The sequence below is a fragment of the Trachypithecus francoisi genome, unplaced genomic scaffold (genome assembly GCF_009764315.1).
Source record: "Trachypithecus francoisi isolate TF-2019V2 unplaced genomic scaffold, Tfra_2.0 Lachesis_group11, whole genome shotgun sequence".
In the NCBI taxonomy this organism is placed as follows: Eukaryota; Metazoa; Chordata; class Mammalia; order Primates; family Cercopithecidae; genus Trachypithecus; species Trachypithecus francoisi.
Genome location: NW_022681456.1, coordinates 7,481,478 through 7,509,021, shown reverse-complemented (window position 1 = coordinate 7,509,021; position 27,544 = coordinate 7,481,478). Strand labels below are relative to the sequence as shown.

At 42.5% G+C, this 27,544-nt stretch overlaps 1 protein-coding gene across 3 annotated transcripts in view; it reads left to right on the top strand.

Annotated features, from left to right (window-relative positions):
* LOC117089191 (transmembrane protein 132B) overlaps positions 1 to 27,544 on the top strand; it is a 548,815-nt gene that overhangs the window by 499,753 nt on the left and 21,518 nt on the right. For all 3 annotated transcript variants that reach the window (XR_004439500.1, XM_033220123.1, XM_033220122.1), the window contains one exon: positions 24,345 to 24,550. Coding sequence is in view for 2 of the 3 variants with exons in the window: in XM_033220123.1 (XP_033076014.1) it covers positions 24,345 to 24,550 (206 nt within the window). In the remaining variant the exon portion in view is untranslated. The remainder of the gene's footprint in view (positions 1 to 24,344; positions 24,551 to 27,544) is intronic.

Genomic DNA, 27,544 nt, shown 5'->3' with positions numbered 1-27,544 from the left:
CATTTTTCTTTTGCTGTTTTAAGTATTTTCTCTGTGTCTTTGTCTTTCATAATTTTTACTGTGATGTGTCTGAGTGTGGATCTCTTTGTCTCTATTCTACTTGAAGTCTGAACTTAGATGTGTAGACTAAAATTTTTATTAAATTTGGGGATGTTTTCAACCATTATTTCTTCAAATATTTTTCTACTCCTTCCTCTTTCTATTCTTCCTGGAATTCTCATCATTCATCTATCTATCTATCCATCTATCTATCTATCTATCTATCTATCTATCTATCTATCCATCCATCCATCCATCCATCCATCTGTATCAGGATGCTTAATGATGACCACAGTTCTCTTAAGCTCTGTTCACTTTTACTGATTGTTTTTTCTCCTTTGTTCCTTGGATTGCCTAATCTCTATCAATCAGTCTATCCTCAGTTTTGCTGCTTATTTCTTCTTCCACCTCAAATCTATTTTGAACTAATCTAGCAAAATTTTCATTTAAGGTTTTCTACTTTTCAACTCTGCAATTTTCATTTGGTGTTTTTTTAAATTTCTGATATTGTCTATTTAGTGATACATTGTCATAGTGCCTTCTTTAACTTCTTTATGCTAATTCTGAACATATTTATGTTTTTAAAGATATTTCTACAATGTTTAAAAATATTTATGACAGCTGCTTTCAAATCTTTGTTAAGTTGAACATCTGTGCTCTCTCATAGGCAGTATCTGGTACCTGTTTTGGTTTTTTACCACTGTGAGTGGTGTAGGGGCCAATGCTAAACTTCCGCTTTGCCTTCTGAAGACTTGCTGAAAAATCAGCTGACAAAAGGCAGATTAATAGGAGAAAAGTTATACAAATTTATTAATGTGCAAATAAGTCATACAAAGAATTCAAAGAAATGGCTTAATGGTTGACACTTTTATACCCTCTCAAGGTTACAGAAAGAATGGAGGCTTGGACCGTGGCAAAAGAGGTCATAGGAGAGGCAGAAGAGGAAGCCTGGCTGGCAAAGGTGGTCTTGCCATGTAGCTGAAACCCCACAAGGAGCAGTCTTCAGAGAAGAGATAGTAAATGTTTCTTTCAGGCCTTTAAAGTTGTCAGGCTTATTTCCTAGATCTGCACAAGAGAGGGTCCTCAGAGAAAGCCCTATCAATGCAGAGTATCTACAGATGCAAATCTCCTCCACAAAAGACAGCTTTGCAAAGCTACTTCTGTTTTCAGGTCCTCTGAACAGCCATCTAAAAATACATCAAAATATATTTTAATAATGAAATATTTAGTTTCCTTCAGTGGGTAACATTTTTCTGTTATGAACTTCATTTTGTGTCCCCCCACCCAATTCATGTGTTGCAGCCCTAACAACCAACATGATGGTTTTTGGAGATGGGGCCTTTGGGAGGTAGTTAAGTTGAGATTAGTCATGAGGATGGGACTCTGTAATGGGATTAGTACCATTATAAGAAGTGAAAGACGGAGACATCTTCTCTCCATATGCATTAGGAATGGCCATGTGAGCACACAGTGAGAAGCTGCTGTCTACAAGCCAGAAAGTGGGTGTCCACTAATAACCAAGTCTGCTAGCATCTTTATCATAGACTTCCCATCATCCAGAACCATGAGAAATAAATTTCTGTTGTTTAAACCACCCAGTCTGTGGTATTTTGTTGTAACAGACCAAGCTGACTAAGATACTATTTCTTTTCATGTTTGTGATTTTTTATTGTTTTTGAAAGCTTGACATTTCAGATAATACATTTTACCACTCTGGGTACTGATCTCTATGCCCATGGCTTTTTGCTGTTTGCTTATTTGTTCGTTTAGCAACCTGACTGATAAATTTAATTAAAGTCTATTTCCCTTCCAGTGTGAGCACCTCATGTCACTTCTCAGAAGGCACATCCTTGGGCATGTTGATAGTCACCCTGCTATGACAGGGATTTTGGTAGGGCTCTGTCACTGCCTTTTTTTTTTTTTTTTTGCTTTCTTTCTTTTTCTTTATTTTCTTTCTTTTTTTTTTGAGACAGAATTTCACTCTTATTGCCCAGGCTAGAGTGCAGTGGCACCATCTTGGCTCACTGCAACCTCCACCTACCGGGTTCAAGCGATTCTCCTGCCTCAGCCTCCCGAGTAGCTGGGATTACAGGCGTGCGCCACCACCCCAGACTAATTATGTAATTTTTGTAGAGACAGGGTTTCTCCATTTGGTCAGGCTGGTCTCAAACTCCCGACCTCAGGTGATCCACCTCCCTTGGCCTCCCAAAGTGCTGGGATTACAGGTGTGAGCCACCACGCCAGCCTCTTACATGGTATTTCTGTTAAATTCACTTCTGTTGGTATCATACCAAGGTGTTAGGCTCCACTACTTTTCAGCTTATCATTCTATTGTTTCTAATAATGCCTGGGGCATAAGTTGTTCCACAGTCTGATACATTAAATTCAGGCCTCTCTGAGGGGTCTCTGAGGTTTGTCCAGACCCCAGAAGAGCTCTTTATCTGATTCTTTCTGGGAAACTGACTTTGAGTTTATATATTAATAGTTGCTCACCTGCAGCTACCAGTCTCCTTTTAATTGCTGACTACAAAATAACTATCTCCGTTATTTTTGAGAATACCCTTAGGTTTGAACTTCCTCACACTCTGGTCCATAAAGATTGAGTTCCTTTAGGGAGAGCGTGGGAGCTCTTTGTTCTTATGACCTGCCCCTCTTCCTCTTAAAAATCTGAGACACCAGGTACAGTGGTCCACTTTACTCTGGGTGACACCGTTATTTTAAAAGCAAGGTACTGGGTGGGGACAGTAGCCTCTAGTCTTCTCAGCCTGCCTCTCCCAAATTGGAACTTATGCCCTGTGAGTAAGCTGGGTATTCAGTGAAGTGAGGGTGATTCGACCATAGTAGTCTCAACTTGCCATGCATGGGGTGAGGCGTCTGACCTGCAAGTAGGGCTGCGTGGAAGAAGGGAGCCTGTTTTCTCTCAGTCACACTGACCTGGTATTTAGACTCTGCTACATGGAGCCAGGGTGGAGATGAGGAGTGTTGGTAGTCTGCCTCCCCTTGGGAAATAACATAGCTATACCTGGCATATGGGGGTAGTAAGAGCTCCATCTTTGACCACATCTGTCTGAAATAGAGATTCTGTTATTCGCAGCTGGGTAGTGTGGAAGAAGGAAGTCGGTTCTGGCTCACATGCCACTTGCTCTTCTTTCTGAGATTTCAGAGATTTTCTTAAATCGATGACTCCTTATTTGATGTCTGCCTTTAGGATGGTTTCCATTTAAATGGTTAAACCAGTTTCCTTTAAATGTTTGTTTTTTTAAAAGAATACAGATTTTCTCCAATTATGATTGTTTTGGTGGAGAGTGGGTCCACAGAGCTCCTCATAGAGCCAAATCATCTCCAAAGTCAGCACTTCAGATTATTATGTTAATAATGTTAGGTGGTATGTAAATATCATACAAATCTTAAAGGTAGTATGCAATTGACTCCAGTTTGGTAACCACTGAAGTAACATACTTGTAGTACCCTAAACTGTCATGTTTATCAATATTAGTTATTCTTTTTAAATGTATGGTATTTTCTGAGAGTACTGAAATCTATAAGGAAGTAAGGCAGTTGGAAGTGCAGTGCGAGGCAGCAAGCATTCTGCCCCTGACTGACCTTGAAAGTTTGGTAGTGGTAGAGGCAGTGGGAAGTGAGGTTATGATTGAGTTATCTCTGCAAAGGTGTCAAATGACTATGTTGCCCCAGTGATTTTCTTCTGGCTGTTTTGGAAAAAGCTAACTGTGTACTTGCTGGGTAAATGGAGCAGCACTTGGATTGGCACTCAGAATCTCTGTACACAAAAATCCAGGCAAAGAGTCAGCACCTGGCTTCCCAAGAAGCTCTGCTCATCTGTGTTCTGCAGGCTATTCTGGGCCTTGAAAGTGCCCCGGACCATCTGCCTGCTGTGGCATTTCTTTATATTTATTGATTGAGACAGAGTCTCACTCTGTCACCCAGGCTGGCATACAGCGACATGATCTCGGCTCAGTGCAACCTCTGTCTCCCAGGTTCAAGCCATTCTTCTGCCTCAGCCTCAGCAGGGATTACAGGTGTGTGCTACCACGCCTGGCTAATTTTTATACTTTCAGTAGAGACAGGGTTTCACCATGTTAGCCTGGCTGGTCTTGAACTCCTGACCTCAGGTGATCCACCCACCTTAGCCTCCCAAAGTGCTGGGATTACAGGCGTGAGCCACCACACCCAGCCCTGCTGTGGCATTTAACTGGGCATCTGGCCTCTGTGGAAGGCAGGATTTACAGTCTGTTCTGAAGAGCCTGACCCCAGGCTGCTGGACAGGGGGATCCGTATCCTTAAAAATACCCAGTTATTAGAATATTATAAGCATTGCATCTTCCTGCAAGACAAGAGAGAGTCAGGTGACTCATACCATTTCGTGAGAGGAAAGGGAGGCTCCTGTGACCAGAAATCTGTTTTGAAACAAGCACCCTCTGTATAAGGAGTTGCCAACAGTGATTTAGGGAAGACAATTGAGCATCAGACTCTTCAACTGAGTTATAATATTGATCTTGAGTGAGTAGGAGGTGCTGTCATTCTGGGACTTCTGTTTAGTCATCAATAAGATGGGTATCTTAATGGCATCTTCAAATGAGATTTGTAAGTCATACTTGTGATGTGTCAGCAGTGCCTTTCAATTGTGCCTACTGTGTGCTTTCAGGAAATACATCTCTTCAGCATTTCTTCAAACATGGCACATGTGCCACTGGGGGTGTATCAAATGAGGCTTGGTGGCACATAGACATACCTTTCAAGATTTTTAATATCTATACATTTATTTTTAATGTACTTTAGAAATGAATATCATTATCACAAAGAATTACAGGTATATTCTTGCTTGGGACAAAGCTGAGTAGGCAGAGCTGAATTGGCCTTTCCCAAACTGTGTGAATTTGAAGAACAGTGGCCAGTCATGCCTATGAAAGTTATAAATCTTTAGCAAGTGAGCCTCCTTCCACAAGTTAATGGAAGGATGGAGAGGTCAGATGTCATAGATCACCAATAAAATACCGCATATTATCACTTCAAAGCAGCTTAATGTGCTGTCTTTCTCCAGTGAGAAACCAAACTTGTTTAAGATCTGAAGACATGACTAAAGCTATGAGAGTCCCACACTGTAATAGTCCATTCTCACACTGCTAATAAAGACATACCTGAGACTGGGTAATTCATAAAGGAAAGAGGTTTAATTGACACACAGTTCTGCATGGCTGGGGAGGCCTCAGGAAACTTACAATGGTGGAAGGGGAAGCAAACAAATCCTTCTTCACATGGTGGCAGGAAGGAGAAGTGCCAAGCAAAAAGGGAAAAAGCCCCTTATAAAACCATCAGATCTTGTGACAACTCCCTTACTATCACAAGAATAGCAGCATGGGAGTAACTGCCCCAATGATTCAATTGCCTCCCACTGGGTCCCTCCAGTGACACATGGGGATTATGGGAACCACAATTCAAGATGAGATTTGGTTGGGGACACAGCCAAACTGTATCACACAGACAACTGAACTTTGGGAGACTTGGCCCAAGATATGCCATTGATTCAAACCTCATAAGCAGTTAAATCGCCATTAATAAATACATTCCATTAATCCATAAATACATTTTGAGACTTTCGTGGTGCCAGGTGTGCCAGAGACACTTAGATAATTAAGACCTGATTTATAACTTTGAATGGGTCACATTTATAAATGCTCCCGTAAACATGGGTAAAATGTAAAAGTAAAATGGGGGCACACGAGTGTTATGATTGGAGAGACAGGGAAGACTTTATGGAGAAGGTGATGTTTGAGCTGTGTCTTCAGGGGTGCACAGGAGGCAAACAAGAATGATGAAGGCATCATTCTTGTTTGATGAGGGCATCAGACAGAGAACATCAGAGCAAGAGTTATAAAAGCAAGGCGAATGTAAGGAATGATGATCTCTTCAAGTAGAGGGAAGGGGGAGTTTGAGTGTTAGGTGCATGTTGGTGGGAGGAAGGGAGCAGGGCATGAGGTTAGAAAGACAGATGGAGATTTGAAGACCATCAAAACTCTGCTAAGGTGTGTGGACCAAATTTATGGATGACAGTGGCAGATATAAGACATGCATGTGGTAAGACACTGCTCCCTAGCATGTGGCCATAGTAGACATCACTAATCAATCCCATCACTCCTTCATGCTGGAGCCCAGATTCCTTCTCAAGCAGAACTCCCTTGAATAACAACTATGAATTGATTTGCATTGGCCAGCAAGATGAACCTATTTCCTATTTCTGATAGAGTCTGTGGGGAACTGGCAAAAGTTTTTAATATGGAATGGAGAGCATGATACTAATGAGGACAAGATATGGACCTCAAAGTGTGATATACTTTCCTACCTTTCCTGTGGCATCATACTGTATATATCAGGATGATGTGATCATAAAATGATAGGCCTTGAGACAAATATATCCCAAAGACATGCTCTATTTGTCTAGAAAAGTACTTTAAAACTATACATACTTAGATGCCAATATTGTATCACTAAGAATCTAGATTTCCCATTTCTCTTGAAAAATCAGAAGCTCTCTGAACACAGTCCTTGCATTCCTACATGGCAGCGGTGGGCTCAGCTGAGATCCTTTTCAGTGGGGCTTGGGGTGTGCTCCCTGCAGTCCATGTCCCTGTCATTCACCAGCAGACCCACCTTCCTCATTTAGGTCACCTCCCTGTTCTCAACACGGATTTGGTTGTTGAGTTAACTCCCACCAGCACCTCCTTGAAGCTCCGTCCCTGGCCAATTGTGCTGAAAAATATGGCTTAATTACATGTTTAAACTGAATGCTATTACAAATATGTTAGATAAGATTACCTGCATTAGATAAGTTACACTAGAATAGTATGTTAGATGTGATTATCTTAATTTATTGCTAATGTAAATCAAGAGTTTCACAAAGCAGAGTCTTTTAAAGTAAGAATCACTGTAAGTCACCGTGGGAGTCAGGTCTGAGGCCATACAGAACTAGAACTTTCATAGCCAGGATTCCAACCAGCCTTTCCTGTGCTGGAAAGGACTCACAGTCAAGAAAGGTGTAGATCCTGCAGACTGCATGGAGGCCATGCTTTCACATCAAGCCTTCCTCGGTGACTCGCTCAGCCTGGCTGTGTTCTTATTTGCTGAGTCTCTCTCTGGAAATCTCCACTTTGAGTGTGAGTTTAGGTGTCCAGGCTTCTCTTGGCAGCACTGAACAGATCTTAAGTTCTGCCATGTCTTTTCAGCTTGGGCCTTTCTAGAAACCTTTTTTCTGCTCTCATTCTGGAGCAAGTGGTGGGGAGGACATAATTTGTATTTACTCTTCCCTTTTCTTGAAGTCTCAGAGACAAAAATGCTCAGCTAACAATTTTTATACCTTGAGTTCACAATTCACAGTATTCATTTTATAAACATTTCTTTTCTAAAATAAATGTTTATAGTTTCAAAACAAGCTTAGAAAACACAAACCCTGCAACGCTCTGTCTCTTTCTCCCCTGAGAATATGCTTATTCTGCCAAAATGTTTATCTTTTCTTTGACTAATTTATGTGCAGACCCTGAACACCTAAGTTTGTGGCTTTAGCACCTGTGGGATGGCACCTAATTAACAGCGCTTTTCTCCAGTAGGTTCAGGGAGTGCAGTCAGAACTGGGGCTGGGCAGTACAATATGCTGGGTTTTCACCAGATCATCAACCCCCAATCCCTTCTCGGGCACCATTTCATGAATAAGAAGTGCTTAGATATTTTCCTAGGCTTACAAATGTTGGTGGTGCTCTTTAAATCTCCCCATGCCGTGAAATAAATGCCAAAACAAAAACATCCTACAGATGAACATATACTAAACTTTGTAATCAAATCATAATCTTGGGCCTGCATTGCTTGTATAGTCTTGATAAGGGGCAACATTTTGGTAACACTTGACTATAAAGGTAGAATCAAACCTTGTTCCATGTGGTTTGGACAGGGCTGTTTCTCCTTGGGTAAGAATATTTTGTTGTCTTTCTAGGGGAGTCCTACCAAGCAGATTCCAGAGATTGTCTGTGTTCTATGCTGGTGCCGTCTAATAGGGAGTGAGATAAGGTCAGGTTGTGGGGGTCATTGAGGCCTGTTGGAACAGAGATGTCCTGGGAATCTCAAATTGAGATGAGTATCAGCCCCTTCTTATAGTTGGGTTGGGCTGAACACAGCCACTGAGACCTGGCATCTTATAAGATGAGCCTACTCATCTTGTAAGTAAACCCTGCTGTCCTACTAATCATTGTATTTTACAATATTTTGCACTTGAGTCTGTCGCCTTCACTTAGTTGGGCTTCCTGAAGGGCATCGCCTCTCTGATTCACTTTGTGTCCCCAGAGTCCTTCCCAGAGCCCACCACATAACATCGCTAGCCCCAAGGCAGGTTTGAATTTTAACCTCACACTCAGTGTGAACTCTATCCCTTTAAGACAGTGACTTTTCCTTTTTGGGCTACATCTCCACTAAGTGGGCACAGATGAGACCTCTGAGTTCTCATTCAGCGCCAAGATGTTAAGATTCTTTGATGGAAGTGTGTTGAATGAAATGGGAAGAGAAAGCAGTGCAGTGATCCCCATTCTGCCCACCCTGCCCCAAGGCCCACACTGGCTGGGAGGCCTGGACATTCAGTCAGTTACAGGCTCAGCACTGAGCAAACCACCAGAGAGAGATGAAGAAATGGCATGTCCCAGCCAAGGCCTAATCATGGAGGCCAGATGGACCTACATGAATACGAATTGATAAAAAGAAATGTAGCCAAGTGCAAAGCATCATGATCAGACCTTGAAGGGCCGAGCTAGGGAGATCTTTTGGAAGTAGGGGCTGAGAATGACTTCCAGTGCTGGTGAGGGGCAGGGAGGGGCTCCCAGGATCTGCCAGTTGCCAGCTGTATGATCCTGGACAGCCCACTTCATCTCATTGACTCTGCACCATTCTTGCATGTCTACAATGTTCCAGGTCCAATCCATGATCTTGGGGTGCAGAAAATCAAATAAGGCAACAACCTTGTCTTCAAAGGACTTATATCACCGTCCAGTAAGGGCAGAAAAGTGTTAACAGGTTAGGTCTTAGTGTGAGAAGATACGAAGGTGACTGGGGATTCCTCAAGCTCCAAGGTTCATGGACTTATTGTCCTCGAGCTCACTGTGATAATTATTTGACTTTGCATATTCATTTCTGAAATAATCTTTAAAAACATATCATCCTATGCCATTGACTAGAGACTCAAAAATTGCCACTCAAATTTAGTTATGATGCTTGCGTTTGTGTTCATGATCTTACTAGAGCCCAGTGTTTGTGTGCGGTCCTTTTTCTTCAGCCATATCTGGTCAGAACAATGTTTTCCAGAGTTACTTAGCTCAGTGCCTGCCTCCCCTACCTGCTTCAGTGAGATCCTGCAAACATGATGGTTGATGTTTGGATTAATATGTACAGAGTAAAATTTGCTTTTTATGTAGAACTCTATGCAGTTCTATGGGTTTCGATGCATCGTCGTATATTCACTACCACAGTAACCCGAAGAAACAGTTCTGTCCCCCCCTCTCCAAATTCTGTCATGCTGTCCGTTTTAGTTAACATCACGCTCACCTCTCTCAACCACTGATTCATTTTGTGTTCTTACAGTTTGTTTCTTCCGGGACAGGACGTAAGTGGAATAATATAATATACAGTCTTTTGGATTTGACTTCTTTCCCTAAAAAATACATTGAAAATTCATCCATGTTATTGTGTGAATTGATAGTGGGTTTCTTTTTATTGCTGTGTAGGATTCCATTGCATCGATTTACCACAGTTTATCTATTTGCCTGTTGAAGGACATCTGGCTGTTTCTAATCTGCTATAAACATTCACATAAAAATTTTTGTGCAAACATGTTCTCAGTTCACCTAGGTGTGGGATTAATGGATCATATAGTAAAGTGAATGTTTAACTTTATAATAAATTGCCAGACTGTTTTCGAAGGTAAGTGTACAACTTTTCATTCCTACCAAAAATGAATGAGAATTCCTGTTGCTGGTCCACACTCTCAACAACATATGGTATTGAAATATTTTTCTTTTGCCATTCTAATGAGTTTGTAGTGTTATCTCCTAGTGGTTTGAATTGGCATTTCCCTGATAATTCTTGCTGTTATGCATTTTTTCTGTACTTATTTGCTGGCTGTAAATCATCTTCCTTAATGAAATGTTTTTAAGTCTTTTGCCAGTAAAATATGGTTGTGCTATTTTGGTATATTTTATTTTTACTTTTGTTACTAATATTAATACACAATACATTGTTATTAGTTTTGCTTTAGATAATTAGCTATTTTTTTCAGAACAATGATAACTCTGAAAAAATGAATTTTATTCTTCCTTAAATTATTCCATTCTTAAGTGTAGATCTAGATTTCCAACTGATACCTTCTTTTTTTCCGCCTGAAGGACTTTCTTTAATATGTCTCATATATTCCTTTTGGTTTTCACCAGATTAAGTATTACATGCCTAAGTGTTTGTTTCCATTCATCTGTTGATGTACACGGAGGTTGCTCTACACATTAGCTTAATCCCCCCACTTTAAAACATTTTGTTGTTTCTGTTTATATTTTGTTGTACTGTCTATGTCCTGAAAAGTTGTTACAGTTACTATTTTTGATTGGTTCATTATTAAGTCTGTCTACTTAGGATAAGAGTAGATGACCCATCCCAGTTACAGTGTTATAATATTCTGTATTTTTCTGTGTACTTACTATTACTAGTGAGTTTTGTACCTTCAGGTGATTTCTTATTGCCCATTAATGTCCTTTTCTTTCTGACTGAAATACTCCCTTTAGCATTTCTTATAGGACAGGCCTGATGATGAAATCCCTCAGCTTTTGCTTGTCTGGGAAAGTCTTTATTTTTCCTTTATGTTTGAAGGATATTTTGGCCAAGGATATTTTTTTCCCTCCTTCAGCACTTTAAATATGTCATGCTACTCTCTTCTGGCCTTTAAGGTTTTTACTGTAAATTCTGCGGCTAGATGTATTGAAGCTCCATTATATGTTACTTATTTCTTTTCTCTTGCTATTTTTAGGATCTATTCTTTGTCCTTGATATTGGAGAGTTTGATTATTAAATGCCTTGTAGTAATCTTTGGGTTAAATCTTCTTGGTGTTCTATAACCTTCTTGTGCTTGGATAGTGACTTTTTTGTAGGTTGGAGAAGTTCTCTGTTATTATCCCTCTAAATAAAGTTTCTACCTGTCTCTTTCTCTACCCCCTCTTCGAAGCCAATAACTCTCAGATTTGTCCTTTTGAGGCTATTTTCTTGTAGGTGTGCTACAAGAAAATAGATCTTGTAGGTGTGCTTCCTTGATTTTTATTCTTTTTTAAATTTTTGTATCCTCTGGAGATATATTTTCGAATAACTTGTCTTCAAGCTCACTGATTCTTTCTTGAATCTCCTTGGTCAAGACTGCTAATTAGTAACTCTGGTGCATTCTTCAGTATGTCAATTGCATTTTTCAGCTCCAGAATTTCTGCTTATTTTTAATTATTTCAATCTCTTTGTTAAATTTATCTGATAGAATTCTGAATTCCTTCTCTGTGTTATCTTGAATTTCTTTGAGTTTCCTCAAGACAGCTATTTTGAATTCTGTGTCTGAATGGTCACATATCTCTGTTTTTCCAGGATTGATCTCTTGTGCTTCATTTAGTTCATTTGGTGAGGACATGTTTTTGTGGATTGTCTTGATACTTGTAGATGTTTAAATGTGTCTGGGCATTGAAGAGTTAGGTATTTATTATAGTCTTTACTACCTGGGCATGTTTGTACCTGTTCTTTTTGGGAAGGCTTTCCAGGTATTCAAAAGGACTTAGGTGTTGTGATCTAAGCTGTTTCTGCTTTAGGGGGCACCCCAAGCCCAGTAATGCTGTATTTCTTGCAGACTCATAGTGGTACCCCCATGATGGTCTTAGTTAAGATATGGGAGAATTCTCTGGTTTATTAGGCAGAGATTCTTGTTCTTTTCCCTTCCTTTCTTCCAAACAAATGGAGTCTCTCTCTCTGTTCTGAGCCACCTGAAGCTGGGAGTGGAGTGACATAAGCATCCCTGTGGCCACTCCCACTATGACTCTGCTGGGTCAGACCTGAAGCCAGCACAGCACTGGGTCTCATCCAAGGCCTGCTGTAACCACTCCCTGGCTACCAGTTATGTTTGCTCAAGGCCCTGGGGATCTACAATCAGCAGGTGGCAAAGTCAGCCAGGTTGGTGCCCTTTCCTTCAGGATGGTGAGTTTCCTCAGGTCCTGGGTAGGTCCAGAGGTGCTGTCTGGAAGCCAGGGACTAGATTCAAAAACCTTAGAAGTCCACCTGGTGTTCTACTGCACTGTGGCTGAGATGACACTCACACCACTAGACGCAGTCCTTCCCACTCTTCCTTCCCCTTTCCAAATGCAAAGAAACCTCACCCTGGGGCCACCACTGCCACAGGCCCATAGAGAGTACTGCCAGACTACCGCCCATGTTCCCGTAAGGTCCAAGATCTCTTCAGTCAGCTTGTAGTGAAGGCTACCTGGCCTGAGGCTCAGCCTGCAGGGCAATGGGCTCCCCTCTGGCCCATAGCAGGCCCAGAAATGCCATCCAAGAGCAAGTCTTCTAATTGGGGGCCCCAAGAGCCCACTTGGTGCTCTACCCATGTGTGGCCAAGCTGCCACCTAAGGTGCAAGAGAAATTCTGTACTTTTCCCTCTGCTTTTTTAAAGCAGGAGTCTTGTCCTGTAACCATCACAGCTGGGAATGTGCTGAGTGTCACCTGAAGCCAGCAAATCTCAGAGGCTTACCCATGGCCCTTGATGTACTACCAGGATATTGCTGCTGGTTTTTCAGGACCCAAGGATTCTTCAGCTAGTAGGTAATAAATGCTGCCAGGACTGGGTCCTTTCCTTCAAGGCAGTGGGTTGCCTTCTGGCCCAGGGTCTATCTAGTAATGTTATCTGGGAGCTAGGGCATGGAAAGGAGGCCTCAGGACACTGATCAGTACCCTATTCTGTTGTGTCTGAGTTGCTATCCAAGATACAAGACAAAGTTCTTCCCATTCTTCCTTCTCTCCTCAAGTGGAGGGAAGGGGTCTTTTGTGGTACTGTAAGCTGTGCAGCCTGGGGTTAGGGAAGGGTGATACCAGCACTCCCTTAGCTACCCAAGCTGGTGTCTCAGTAGGTCATGTGCCCCCAGGTCCACTGGCCCTGGGCCCAGTTCAGCACTAGGACTTGCCTAGGTGTTGTAATCTTTGTGGACTAGACTGCCTTTCAAGTTTATTTAGGAGCACAGAGCACTTTATCCCGCAGTGGTAAGGATTGCAGAAATTCAGGTTTGGACTGTTGGGACTGGAGATTCCTCTCTCCCTAGGGCTGGTTTTATTTATTCATTCATTCATTCATTCTTTAAGCTCTGGGGTACATGTGCAGAATGTGCAGGTTTGTTACATAGGTATACCTATGCCATGTTGGTTTGCTGCACCCATCAACTCGTCATCTACATTAGGTATTTCTCCTCCTAATGCTATCCCTCCCTTAGCCACCCACCTCTGACAGGCCCAGTGTGTGATGTTCCCCTCCCTGTGTCCATGCATTCTCATTGTTCAACTCCCACTTATGAGTGAGAACATGCAGTTGTTGGTTTTCTGTTCCTGTGTTAGTTTGCTGAGAATGATGGTTTCCAGCTTCATCCATGTCCCTGCAATGGACACAAACTCATCCTTTTTTATGGCTGCATAGTATTCCATGGTGTATATGTGCCACATTTTCTTTATCCAGTCTATCACTGATGGGCATTTGGGTTGGTTCCAAGTCTTTGCTATTGTGAACAGTGCCACAATAAACATACGTGTGCATGTGTCTTTATAGCAGAATGATTTATAATCCTTTAGGTATATATCCAGTAATGGGATTGCTGGGTCAAATGGCATTTCTCATCCTAGATCCTTGAGGAATTGCCACACTGTCTTCCACAATGGTTGAACTAATTTACACTCCCACCAACAGTGTAAAAGCATTCCTGTTTCTCCACATCCTCTTCAGCATCTGTTGTATCCTCATGTCAGTTAGAATGGTGATCATTAACAAGTTAGGGCTGCTTTAAATGCTCCCTCTGTAGGTGGGTGTCAGCAAATTTGGTCTGGTTTCTCTTTCTGCTATAACAGGGCGGCAGTGAATTCAATGCCTCACAATTGCTGTGCTCTTCCTTCCCCAGAGAACTGAAATGCTCTCTGCACCACACTGACATTGCTGGGAGTGGGGTGTGGGTGGTGCTGGTGATTCGAGATTCCTTTTTCTACCTCTTCAGTGCCTCTTTCAGTGATATTAAGTTAAAGTCAGGTACTGTTAGTGCTCACCTGAGTTTTGGTTCCCATGAAGGTGCTTTTTTGGTGTGTAGATAGTTGCTAAATTGGTGTCCTTGTGGTAGGGATGGTCGATGGAGCCTTCTGTTTCCCCGTCTTGCTTTCTTCCTCCCCAGGTTTGATTGCTATTTTGGTTACCCTCAGTGCACCGTGGGCTTGAAATTCCTTTAGCGATTCCTTGCACTTAGAATGTGAGCGAATTTTCCAGAGGTTATTTTCTCAGTGTCTGCTTTCTTCTTGACTTTGAATATTTCCAATGTGCCCAAGAGAGAATCTGTTTCTTGTAGCTCTCCTAATTGTATTCCCTATTATTTTTACTTGGTGCTTCATAGCCTAGTGGAGCACCAGGGCCAAATTCTCTGAGGTTCCGATTAAGCATTAGGCTTGGTAGACACTGTATCACTTAGCCTCTAGTGTATGGCTTTCCAAGGTGCTCCTACCCCTCTTCAAGCTGTAGTGTGTCTAGCATGTATTCTCATCCCTCCCTCAGGGTAGAGCTGTTTATTTTCCTTTCCTTTAGATGCAATGAGTTTCCACAGTATCCTGATTGACAGTTTTTGTTATACTTCTGCCTGAAGACTAAGACTTTTGTCCCATAGTGAAAATAGAAGAGATGAAACTGCAGAAAGTTAGCACTGACTGCCGTTTCTCTCTGCAGCCAGGATCATGAGGGAAGCTGTCTCGAGATTATCTCACATCTTCTGTCTAAGTGTCTGGTGAGATTCTTAGAACCTTCAAGAGGGTGCAAACTCCCCTGTATTTACAGTCCCCAGGGTCTTTACACTCTCACAATAATCCACATTTGTTCTGTAGAAATGTATCTAAAAGTTTTACTTGAATCCTTATCAGCTTATGTGGCATTCAGCAATGTCTACCCCAGGGAAGCAAATGCTTAATACATATTTCTCCCTGCAGGATCATGCCTTTCTCCGGAATGCAGGATAGTTTGTTACCCTGCAGCCACAGTTCTCAAACTTAATAAAAAATATTAATTTGTAGTTTGATAAGGGTGGGAGAAATGCTTTTCAGTGCTCTACATTTCTGAGTTGAAACTGGGGACCTGGCTGTCTTGATTTTGTCTCTGATTTTTATCAGAGAATAATCCAGGCTGCTTTAAATACACAAAAACTAAGAATGAACTCAACATAGAGAGGGGATCAGAGGATACTCAACATAGAGAGGGGATCAGAGATCTGAACTGATTTCTTTAGCTTTGTGAACTCTGAATATCTGAGACAAATCCCAGTCAATTTAGAAAGTTTATTTTGCCAAGGTTAAGGACACATGCCCATGACACACACTCAGGAGGTCCTGATGACATGTGCCCAAGGTGGTAGGGCACAGCTTGGTTTTATACATTTTAGGGAGACATGAGACATCAATCAATATATGTAAGATGAACATTGGTTTGGTTCGGAAAGGCAGGACACCTGGAAGCAAAGTCGGGAGACAACTTGAAGCGGGTAGGGGACTTCCAGGTCATAGGTAGATAAGAGAAAAATTGTTGCCTTCTTTTGAGTTTCTAATTAGCCTTTCTGAAGGAGGCAATCAGATACGCATTTATGTCAGTGAGCAGAGGGATGACTCTGAATAGAATGGGAGGCAGGTTTGCCCTACGTGGCTCCCGGCTTGACCTTTCCCTTTAGCTTAATGATTTTGGGGTCCCTAGGATTCTTTTCCTTTCACAGCTTGAACTCTGAACCTCTCTCCTGACCTCTAAACTCATGTATCCAACTTCTTAACATTTTCATTCAGATTTCTAATGAGCATTTTGAATTCAACATTTTCAAAACCGAAGTCTGGGTTCTTTCTCTCTTCCCTAAATACACATCTTGTGCTGCCTTCTCCTATCACAGGGTTAGGAACTGCATTCTTTTGGTTGGCCCAAAACTCAGAAACCCTATGTAACTTTTTCCTCTCACTCGCATTCAAAATCCATTTCAATATCAAATCCCATCTCATCACCTCTGTCACTACCTCTGTGATTGAAGCCACCTTCACATTTCTGTTGGATGGGTTGAGTAAGCCCCTGAATGGTCTCCCTACCTGCCAGAGGTATCCTGTTAATTTTGTTAGCTCAAGCCACAGTCTTGCTCCAAACACGACAGAACATCTCGTTACATTTACAGGAGTAAAATCCAAACCCTTGCCTTCTTCTCTGATCTCATTTCCCTGATCTTTGCTCATTTGCTTTCAACTATTTTCCCCTTTTTATTGGCCCTTAAATATGGCAGGAATATTCCTGTCTCAGGGCCTTCATACTTCTTGTTTCCTCTGGTTTGAGTGATCTTCTGCATGTCCCCATGACTCAGTTCCTCACTTCAGTTAGGTCTCTACTCAAATGTTACTTCTCCAAAGGGCCCTTTCTTTCCTCTTCTAATTAAAATAACATACTCTATCATCACTGTCCATTCTCTTCCATGCTTTATTTTTTCTTTCAAGCCTGTTTCACTGCCTGGTATTATATTCTATATCTACATGGTTGTTTAATCTGTCTGTCTCCCCTAATTAGACTATCAGTTTCATAAGAACAGGAACTCTGTTCCTCACTGCTCTACTCTCAGCACCGAGGACAATTCTTGAGTCTTAGTCAACAGTAAATAAATATTGGTTGAATGAATGGATGTTCATTCCTGTTTTATAGATGAAGGATCTCAGGCAAAGAAAGGTTACATTGTAACAAAATACACTGAAACTCTGAGCTTGATTTCTAACCCTTCCAAACAAAACAATGTCAGAGCTGGAAAGTTTAGGTTCCTTAAGGTTCAATCTGAGCCTCAGAGATTGGGGAGCATCTTGCTCAGAAGTGGTGAAGGGAGGGTTGAGGTGAGGTCCCAGGTCTCTGGGCCCCAGTCTGTGGCATTGAACTTCCCTCTACGCTTCCCCTGGACATGGGGGTTTACTTGAAGGAATGTGAAAATTACTAATTAAATATTATTTTGTGGTACGTTCTGCTTCTGTCACGTAGGAATTAGTCCTGAGAACAGACAGTCCTTCCATAGATTACAACCATGAACTCAGGGTAAAATTAAAAAATAAAAATCTCTGAAGAGTGAACAAAAGCAAGAGTATTTTGGAGGGGAGTCAAACTTGGAGAAAATGACCAGAACAGCGAATTTTCCTGATTTGGTGGCCTTTGTCCTGAGGACACCTGCATTTGCAGCAATGAAGTGGGCAAATTAAAATGCTGGAGAGGCCGGGCGCGGTGGCTCACGCCTGTCATCCCAGCACTGTGGGAGGCTGAGGTGGCTGGATCACAAGGTCAGGAGTTTGAGACCAGCCTGACCAACATGGCAAAGCCCCGTCTCTACTAAAAATACAAAAATTAGCCGGGCGTGGTGGCACGCACCTGTAATCCCAGCTACTCAGGAGGCTGAGGCAGGAGAATCGCTTGAATCTGGGAGGTGGAGGTTGCAGTGAGCCGAGATGGCGCCACGGCACGCCAGCCTGAGTGACGGGGCAAGATTCTGTCTCAAAACAAAACAACAACAACAAAAACAGCAGCAACAACAACAACAACAACAAAAAACTGCTGTAGAAACTCCTCCATCATTGTGGCTGAAAGCAACCAGGGAAAAGAGCCCAGGGTAACCACTGACACAAGTAATAATAAGGATGACTCTCAGAATCATCATACTTGTGAAAAAAACCAGACATAAAAAGTGCATATTGTGATTCCATTTTTATAAAATTCTAGAAAATGGAAACCAATCTGTGGTGGTGAAAAGCACATCAGTGGTTGCCTGGGGCCAGGAGAAGAAGGCGCCATGGACTGAAAAGACGCATTAGGATCTATTTTTGGGGTGACAGAATGTTCTGTGTAGTGTTTTCATGGGTGGACACTGCCAAACTCATTGAACTTTATCATTTAAATGGATACACTGTATTCCACATAAATGACAACTCAATCTGGTTGATAAAAAGTACTGATGTGTGTATTTAGGTCTTGCCTTTCCCAATCAGCCTGTGGTCCTCTGGAGGAAGGGCCATGTCTTCCTTGCCTGGGTTGCACTGAAGCTGTAACACAGTGCTGAGGAGGCCTTGGGCACAGAGAGACTAAGTGGGAAATGATGCTCTGCCTTTCACTAGCTGTGATCCCTTAACTAGCAGCCTCTCCTTGGCCTCAGCCTACCCTCCATAATATAGGGACAAAAATGTAATGTACAGAGTATTTGGAGAGGTGAATGGGTATAATTCTACATGAAATTTTGAGAACAATGCAGGGTTCGTAGTAAGAACTTAATACATGATAGATATTATTATTCCTTTGGCATTTATTATTAATTAAAAACTCAAGGTAAAATAAATATTTTTGAGTACATACTGCGCCTCAGACATGGTACACTTCATTATACTCAGTAATACATACAAAGTGTTTGATTCAGATAAGTGAATATCAAAGGGTTTTCGCTACATAGTTTGGTTCTTTTCCCTATTTTAGTATAGAATTTCAGCATTGTTTGTAAGTTTGTGAGAAACATACTACCTGATTCTGTAGCATTTTTTTTCTTCTAACATAGTGGCTCATGTCTCGGGTTGCTCGGGTTGGGAGAGGGGTCATGAGGGAAGCCCAATGCACAGTCAGCCTCACATCAGTGCAGGCAGATGGATCAACAGTGTGGCAAATACAGAGGGTAGCTGATGCACAGATTAAATTCTTGCTTCTTTTAAAAATAGAACATGAAGTAAATGTTGTGTCTTACAAGATACCCAAAGGAAACATATTCACATCTGGAGAGCCCCTCTTAGCCTCTTTTATTATAAAGCAATGTAGTTGCAAAAGTGTAATTTGACAGCAAAAATTTAACCTCTAAAGGCAACTTTCCCAGGATGACATTTACAAGCCATCTCACACGTGCTCACAGATTAACATGACACAAATCATCTGTTTTCAATCTCCATATTCCTGTCCTCAGGTCTTCTTAAATTAGGATTGACAGCATTTGGTTTTCGATGTTCCTCTTGGGGCTTAGAGAGCCCTGAAGGTATCATTTAGATGAGTGATGGGAATCTGACTCTGATCTTCATTTTGCTATGTCTTCCTGTCATCTCCCCACATCCCTCCTTCCCCTGCCAATAAAACACACATGTATCTCATACACAGAGATCTTAATTCTCAGTTAAAAGGCCAAATTGACCACTGGGAATCCAAGGCCTCACATTTATCAGCTTTGTTCCTTCTGGTCTTCTCTCATAACATATGAAATCACTTGCATTTTTCTTAATGCCATTACCATGATAACTTTGTGTAAGTCACCTTCTTTGCCTTCTTACAGATACACTCACTACTGGTGGTGGTGTACAGAAATGAATGGGTCTCAGAGGAAACAGCTGTGACATATTCATTCACACACTCAGCATCTATTTATTGAATAACTTCTTTGTGCCCAGCACTGTGCTATTAGCAGAGACAGCAGGAAAAAGGAGAAAGGTTCATGGTATGAAGCAGATTACCATCAGGTGGGGAAGATACATAAGAAACAACCAGAAGCATTAGGAGAGTGGTAATTATTGTGAAGGAGTACATTATATAACAGAGCAATCTGGTGCGATTAATACAGTGTAAGTGACATGATGTCAGCAATATGAAGAGTCTAAGGAATGGAGCATGTTGTACATTTAGTGTACACAGTAGCACACACAGCAAATTAGATACAGGAAAATAGTGACCAGAGGCGGGTGCCAAGTTTAAATTAGGAGTGACTCAGGGAATGCATTCTGAGGGGTGGCATTTGAGATGCAGTCCTATGTCATTTATAATCCTTTTGGTGGCAAGTAACAAAACCGCACAGACCAATTTGGCTTTAGCCACAAGAACAACGATCACCTGATAAAACGCCTCAAAGTCAGGGGGTCCAGGTGGGCTGCTCCAGTGGCTCCTCTAGGTCATCAAGGGCCCAGGTTCCTTAGCTCCCAGGATCAGCCTGGCTCACGGCTAGCTCCCTCAGGGCTCTGGGATCCCTGCAGCAGTTCCTGTCATCAGTTCCCACACGACAACATCCGGTGGGAGGAGGAGGCGCCTCTTTCGGTGAGTCTCTTTGATCAAGGAGATGTTTCCCAGAAGCCCTAGTAGCCTTCTCACAGCTCATTGGCCAGAGTAATAGCACGTGCTTTCCCCTAAACCAATCACTGGCAAAGAGGATGGAGGTTTAATGATGGAGTTAGGGAGGCCTGTGGTGAATGGAGGGCAGTGGATTTCCTGAAGAAAACCTTTTTAGTATTAGAAAAGAGGAAAAGGTATGTGTGTCGGGCAGAGGTGCTGGTGCATAGTTGACTGGGCAGTAGAAAACCAGTTATGAAGGACATCAGATCACATTCCTGGGAAGACCATGGCATGGCCTTGGGATGGGCTAAGCCTAGGAGAGCTCAGGGGAGCGGTGAAGACCCATGAAGACGGACCTGTGCCGGGTAGGGAGGGCGTGCAAGGTGAGGCCAAAGAAGGAAGCAGGTCCAGGGCACTGGGGCCTGGTAGGCTCCTGTAAGGCATTTGGATTGTATCTGGGGTAGCACAAGAAGTCCCTGGAGAGGACAGAGGTAATCAAGCAGAGGAGACAGCCCTGGGCCAGCAGTCAGCAGTCAGTGTTGATACATGCAAAATGCTATGCAAGAGGCAGTACCTTTCTTTACGCTGGATTCAGTACAGGTAAAATGAATCTCATGACACCCACCTTGTGGCGTCACCATGGGACTTATTGCATTGAAAGGACAGTGTTGCGGCGATGAGGTCCTGTACAAGTATGAGCTGTCTTGTTCTCATTATTTGAGATAGTTATAAAATCCCTGTGAACACTGAATTAGTGAGTGCTGGACCTTTGCTTGTAGGAGAAATAAGACACACACACACACACACTTCTAATAGTCTATAATCTTCTATTACAAAAGAAATATTGAAGTTTGGAAGTGTTAGTTGACTTATCTGAGGCTGCCTCACTGACAGGTGCCAGAGCAGGCATTCAGATTCTGTCCTACTGGATCCAGCGCCCAAGCTGAAGCTTCCGACACTGCGCTCCACTGCCCCCTGTATTGCCCGTGCTCTGGTCTTTGTATGAGAGCTGAGACAAGACGGCAGAGCAAGTACTTGCTTGACCTCAACTGGGGATGCGTGCATGGCAGGTGGTTCAAAATTTTCCCCTCTCTGTGCGATTCCACAAATGACCAAAAAGGCACTGCAAGTACTGACTCTGGGGTTACAAATAACCTTTAGGGAGTAGATAAGTTTGCAAATGTGGAATCCACAAATACTGATGGTCATCGGTAATTGGTGACCATGAAGTGAGAAACTCTGGTTTCTGTGTATCCTTTGTACATTGTTGGATGCCTCAAGTCTTAGTTCTCAATATGCTTACCCTTATTTGTGCTGTTTTAATTGAATTACTTAAAATGGAGGACATACACTTTTTTAAGGGTATGCGTATCGCAGGAGGAAAAACTCAAAAGATAGTCAACATAAAGAACTGCTAAGCCCTCTTACTTTGTTATGTTTTTAATTAATTTATTTTTTCTATATGGGCTCTACATCACTTCCTAAAAGATGGGGCAGGTTTAAGTCTGTAGTGCTCTGAAAGGATGCAGACAGTTACATTATTTATTCCTTATTAACATAGAAAGGGCTTCACAGTTTCCAAAACTGGTGTGTTCTCTCCAGTGGGATGTGATTCAGAGTGAGTTGAAGTGTGATTGGGGGTGGTTGGGTAGCAGTAAACAAGGGAGAACCATAATTTTACACAAATGCAGGAGGGTTGAGGTCTGCGGTATGGAATGTTGGACTGAGAACATTCTAGCAATAAGTGATAACCACCTGAGCTAGGGAGAAGTGAGAGCAGAACTCCCCAGTGTATCCACTGCAGGTTTCTAAATCACAGGGGACCTCAATCTCTTTTTTTCTGAGCAGGGTTGGGGGGACTTCATTCTCTTGAGGTAGTCTGCATGGCACAGGCAGAACAGGCAATGAGTTCAGGGGAAATTAGAGGTCTTACTGAGCCTTCACCTTCTCCTAGTGCAGTGCTTCCTTGGGAAGGCAGATATTTCTCTATAATGGGGCTTCCACATCTTGAGTACCTGAATGGATGGCAGTCAGGCTCAGCATTGTGTCAACATCTATTAAAAATAAGGACATGATCCTCCATTCCGTTTTCTGCTCTAAATGGAAATCTTGTTCTGATTATTTACAGTCCTGGGCACAACGAAGCAGATTTAACTGCCTCAAACGTGCTCTAAAATACAGCTCATTTGCTTGCTTCATTGTTGTTCTTCTCTCTCTTTTTATAAAATAAAGCAAAAAGAGGGATAGAAGTAGATTCTTTTCTTAATTTGAAAAGTTAAAGGAATGCCGTATTCAGCTCCCCCTGGAATTTTGGGCATGAGAGACATGTTAGCTATCAGGCCTAATGGTAGCTCTATCTACTGCTATCTTAGGCCTGGAGGGAAAAAGATTTTAGACTGCTAAGTTCTGACAGGATAGCAAAGGAGCTCCAAAAATGAACTTAGCCAGACTCCAGTAACTCTCCAGCAATCCTTGTTCATTGCTTTGTGGACTAGGATTATCAAGTCAAAGTCTCAATGATTTCAGCAGATGTCCCAATGAGTAGCCTACATTAATTATATCTAAGGATTCCTAAAGACGTCATTGGTGTTGAGAAGTGGAAGTGACAAGGATCCATCCCTGTGACTGGGGATGCAGGGTGAGTCTGAAGTGTCCCATTCGCTATTTTCTCCTTGGTTTCCACGGCGAGCTGCAGTGTGGAGCTACTGGGTGGTAAAAGGCTGATTTCTTCATTTCCAAGGAAGCACATTCATATTGGTACCATTTTTTGGGAGGGAGGGAAGGTGGTAATTTATCTCAAACAACTTGGAAGTTCACTCTTTAAGTTTGGAAGTGGGCACTTCTGACATTGTTCTTGAGCCATTCACTTGACCATGTCAAATAGGCAGTTGGATGTGTGTATCTCGGGCTCAGAAGGGAGGCCTGAGTTGTAGTTACAGATTCAAGTGAGGAAGAGAAGCAACAAGAGTAAGTCCTAGTTTCTGGCTTGCAAAAGTGGGGCTGTGGTGGCTCCACTGGTTGAGGTGGGGGCCCTGCCAGCAGCCCAGGCTTGACACTGCCCCTCAGCAGTATGAATGCAAAGGTTGCACACTACTTTTTATTTTCTGTCCTCTGCTCATGAAATGATTTGTGATCCCTCTTTCTTCTCTCCACCTAGATACATAAATACATTTTCCTGATTGTCCAAGAGAGAAAGTCAGCAACAATTTATTTGCTTATCCTGAAAATGTGAAGTAAAATGGGTACTTAAATGGTCTAATGCTCAACCTACTGAAGCATGCACATTAGAGAGGCCACCCCCAAGGCTGAGTCAAAAGACCATGGTGAAATGCCACATTCATTCTGCAAAATTATAGCTGAATGGGGCAAAAATAATTATATCCATGTTTCTAATGCATTTCACAACTATTTTGCCTACCAGGATTTTAATCTAGTGCAAAGCTCTCCTGATTTTTCAGAGATCCTCAGTATGACTTGAATAATGTGCTTTTTCAGTAACATAAAAACCTTTTATGCATCTTCAGATATGGTGCAGGAGTGAACTATGAGGCACCTGGGGTTTGATTAGTGATCGTTTGAGTACATAAAAAAGGTAAGATAAAGAAAAACACTGACACATACACACAAAAGGCAACAGAGGTTATATAACTCCATTAAATTATGTTAATGGTTTCACTTGTCAGTATTTTGTAATACAAAATAGTTCTCCTGGAGTCTATTTGTCAGTATTTGTCACTAATTAGTGCCTACAAATTACCTTTTGTACAAGTTCTGTTCATCGGGTTGTTTTGGTGTCTAATAAATCAGAGCTGCTGCAGTTCATGAACTTTCACTGTTGTTGGTATTTGCTTGTGCTTTTCCTCCTGATGCATCTCAAGGTTCTACCTCCTCCCCAAAGGTTTCCAACAACTGTGATTCCATTTTTGTGAATGGGAAGGAAATGAAGAGCAAAGCGGACACAATTGTGAACTTCACCCACCAGCATTTCACCTCCCAGTTCGAGGTCACTGTCTGGGCGCCCAGACTCCCCCTGCAGATTGAGATCTCAGACACTGAGCTGAGCCAGATCAAGGGCTGGAGGATCCCGGTTGCTGCCAACAGAAGGTGAGGAATCAAAGAGAAGACTTTGGATCTGATTGTCCTGGGGCCCAAATCTTTGTGGGAGGCAAATTGGCCCTCAGGGACTCAAGCCCTTGGGAAGCAACATCCACGGTGGGAAGTGTGGTCTGGGTTTTGGGTTCAGATGGATCTGACTTGAGTACTTACTAGCAATTTGACATGAGGAAATTTTAATGAAGATAATTGTAATAATAATAGTAACAACCTCATAGAGTAGTTGCTAGGATTCAGTAAAATGAATGCAATGCATAACAAGCACCTATCACAAGATGTGGCATTTAGGACATAGCTATTTTCCATTCCCCACTCACTTCTCTATTGTTCATTCCTATGTTATTCACTCTCAGTTCCCCTGCTTGTAAATGTCAGCCTTCCTCCATGGAGCACAGTACAGTGGTTAAGACTGTGGGCTGTGGGATAAGGCTGCCTGAGTTGTTCCCCTCTCTCCCCGCACCGGGTAAGACTCTTCATTTTGCTGCCTGAATTTTAACCCCAGCTTTACAACTTGTACCTGTGTGATGTTGGACGTGTGATTTAACCTATCTCTTTCTCAGTTTCCTCATCTATCAATTAGGGATGATAACATTACTGAAGGGTTGTCCCAAGAATTCGGTGAATGGATACATACTATAGTAGACAGTTCTAAAGATGACTCTCGCCTGTAATCCCAGCACTTTGGGAGGCCGAGGCGGGCAGATCACGAGGTCAGGAGATCAAGACCATCCTGGCTAACACGGTGAAACCCCATCTCTACTAAAAATACAAAACAATTAGCCGGGCATGGTTGTGGGTGTCTATAGTCCCAGCTACTCGGGAGACCGAGGCAGGAGAATGGCGTGAACCCGGGAGGCGGAGCTTGCAGTGAGTTGAGATCACGCCACTGCACTCCAGCCTGGGCGACAGAGCAAGACTCTGTATCACAAAAACAAAACAAAACAAAACAAAACAGATCACTCTCCCTTCCCATGATCCCCATCTCCTTCTTCTTCAAACACGAATCTGGTAGTGCTGGGAGGGGATTTTACAGATGTAACTACAATCCCAAATCAATGGACCTTAAAATACAGAGATTAGCCAGGTGGTGGGACCCACCAGAGAAGCCTCTGAAAGCAGAGTTCCTGCCAACTGGTAGCAGAAGGGGAAGTTGGGAAGATTGGAGGATGAGAACAACGTGATGATGTACTGCTGGCTTTGAAGGTGGGTTGAGCCACTTGCTGACAAATGTGGATTCAGCCACTTACCAAGGAATGTGGTCATCTTTGGTAGCTGAGAGCAGCCTCCAAATGACAACCAGCCAGGAAATGGGGCCTCAGTTCTATAACCTTAGGAACAGAATTCTGCCAACAACCTGGCTGATCTTAGAAGTGGATTCTTCCCTAGCACTTCCAGATAAGAGACCAGCCCAGTTGACGCCTTAATATTGAGCTTGTGAATCTCTGTGTAGAGAATTCAGTTGAGCCTGCCTGGATTACTGGCTTGCAGAACTGTGAGTGTGTTGGTGTGGGCATTGTTTTAAACCATGAAGTTTGTGGTCATTTGTTATGCAGCAATAGAAAACTAATATAGAGCCTGTTGCCCAGTGGTGGCTTGTAGCCACAAGTCATACCTCAAATGTGAGTGTGCCTTTAGAATCAGGCAGCGAGTGGAGGGTGGAAGATTTTGAGGAGCATAATGGAAAAAGCATCAATTGCCTTGAACAGATTGTTAGTAGAAACATGGGTGTTAAAGACGTTGTACATGATGAATGAGGATCATTGTAGAGAAATCCCAAATCACCTTATAGAAAGCTGAGATCGTTGTGCACAAATGGGAAGTAGCAATCTGAACTTCAAAAACGCTGCCAGTGAGGGTTCAGGGGGAGCTGAGGAGCATGGATTCTGGTTAGGGGGCGACAGAGTGCTTCGCAAGATTGTGCCCTGCAGGTGTGTGGAAAGCAAGTGAGGTCAGATAGTTCGCTGAGGAGAAGACCCGGCAAATACTAAGTGTGCACTTAGATTCATCTTGCTGCTAATAGCAGAATGCAAGAGGAGAGAGCAAATTTTGGAAGGGCTACGAGACAAAAAGAAACAGGGACCCGATAATGTTGAAATGTTCAGTCTTTCCAGACAGCAAATGATGAAGAAATTTGAAGAGATTCACTGTCAGAAAAGTGTGCTTGAAACAAAAGGCCAAGGGTGGATCTTGAAAACCCTTTGCTGCAACTTGAAGGGCCGCTGGGGGAAGTGATACTGCCTTGCCTGCCGGACGTCTTCCAGCCTCCACCCAGCCCAGGGAGGTGCCCTGGTCTCCATTGGCAAACCCAGAGGGGTTCAAGTGGGATTCCTGCTTCACTGTGGGAAACCACAGGACCAGGGGAACAAAACAGACCAGAATAGCACCTGAGGGCTCTCAAGCCAAATTTTCATTAGAACCTAAGTGCACAAAAGTAGGCTAGGACATACGTACTAAAACAAAGCAAATTTAACTACAATAGATTTCAGTTGAACCCAGAGTTTCCTGTCATAATGTACAAAATGTCCAGAATATAACTGAAAAAAATCACTCATCATACCAAGAATTAGGTAAACCACAACTTGACTGAGAAAAGATAGTCAACTGATGGCAATGCCCAGATAAACCAGATGTTAGAATATCTGACGAGGATTTGAAAGCAGCCATACCATAGGAGAAACAAAAGCTTTCAGTAAGAAATGACAAATAGCCTTGGAACCAATTAAAAAGGAAAATATCTCAGCAAGGAAACATAGCTTATGAAAAAGAACCAGATGTAAATTATAGAAAAATATAGGAACAAGGGTGAACCAAAGCCCTCAATAGGGCTCAGTACAGTGAGATGACAGAGGATAAAATCGATGGACTTGAGAACAGACAATACAATTTACTTAATCTAAATAACAGAGAAAATAGACTTGTGGGAAAAAAGGAATGGAGCATCAGGGGCTTGTGGGACTATAAGAAAATATCTAGGATTCCCATAAT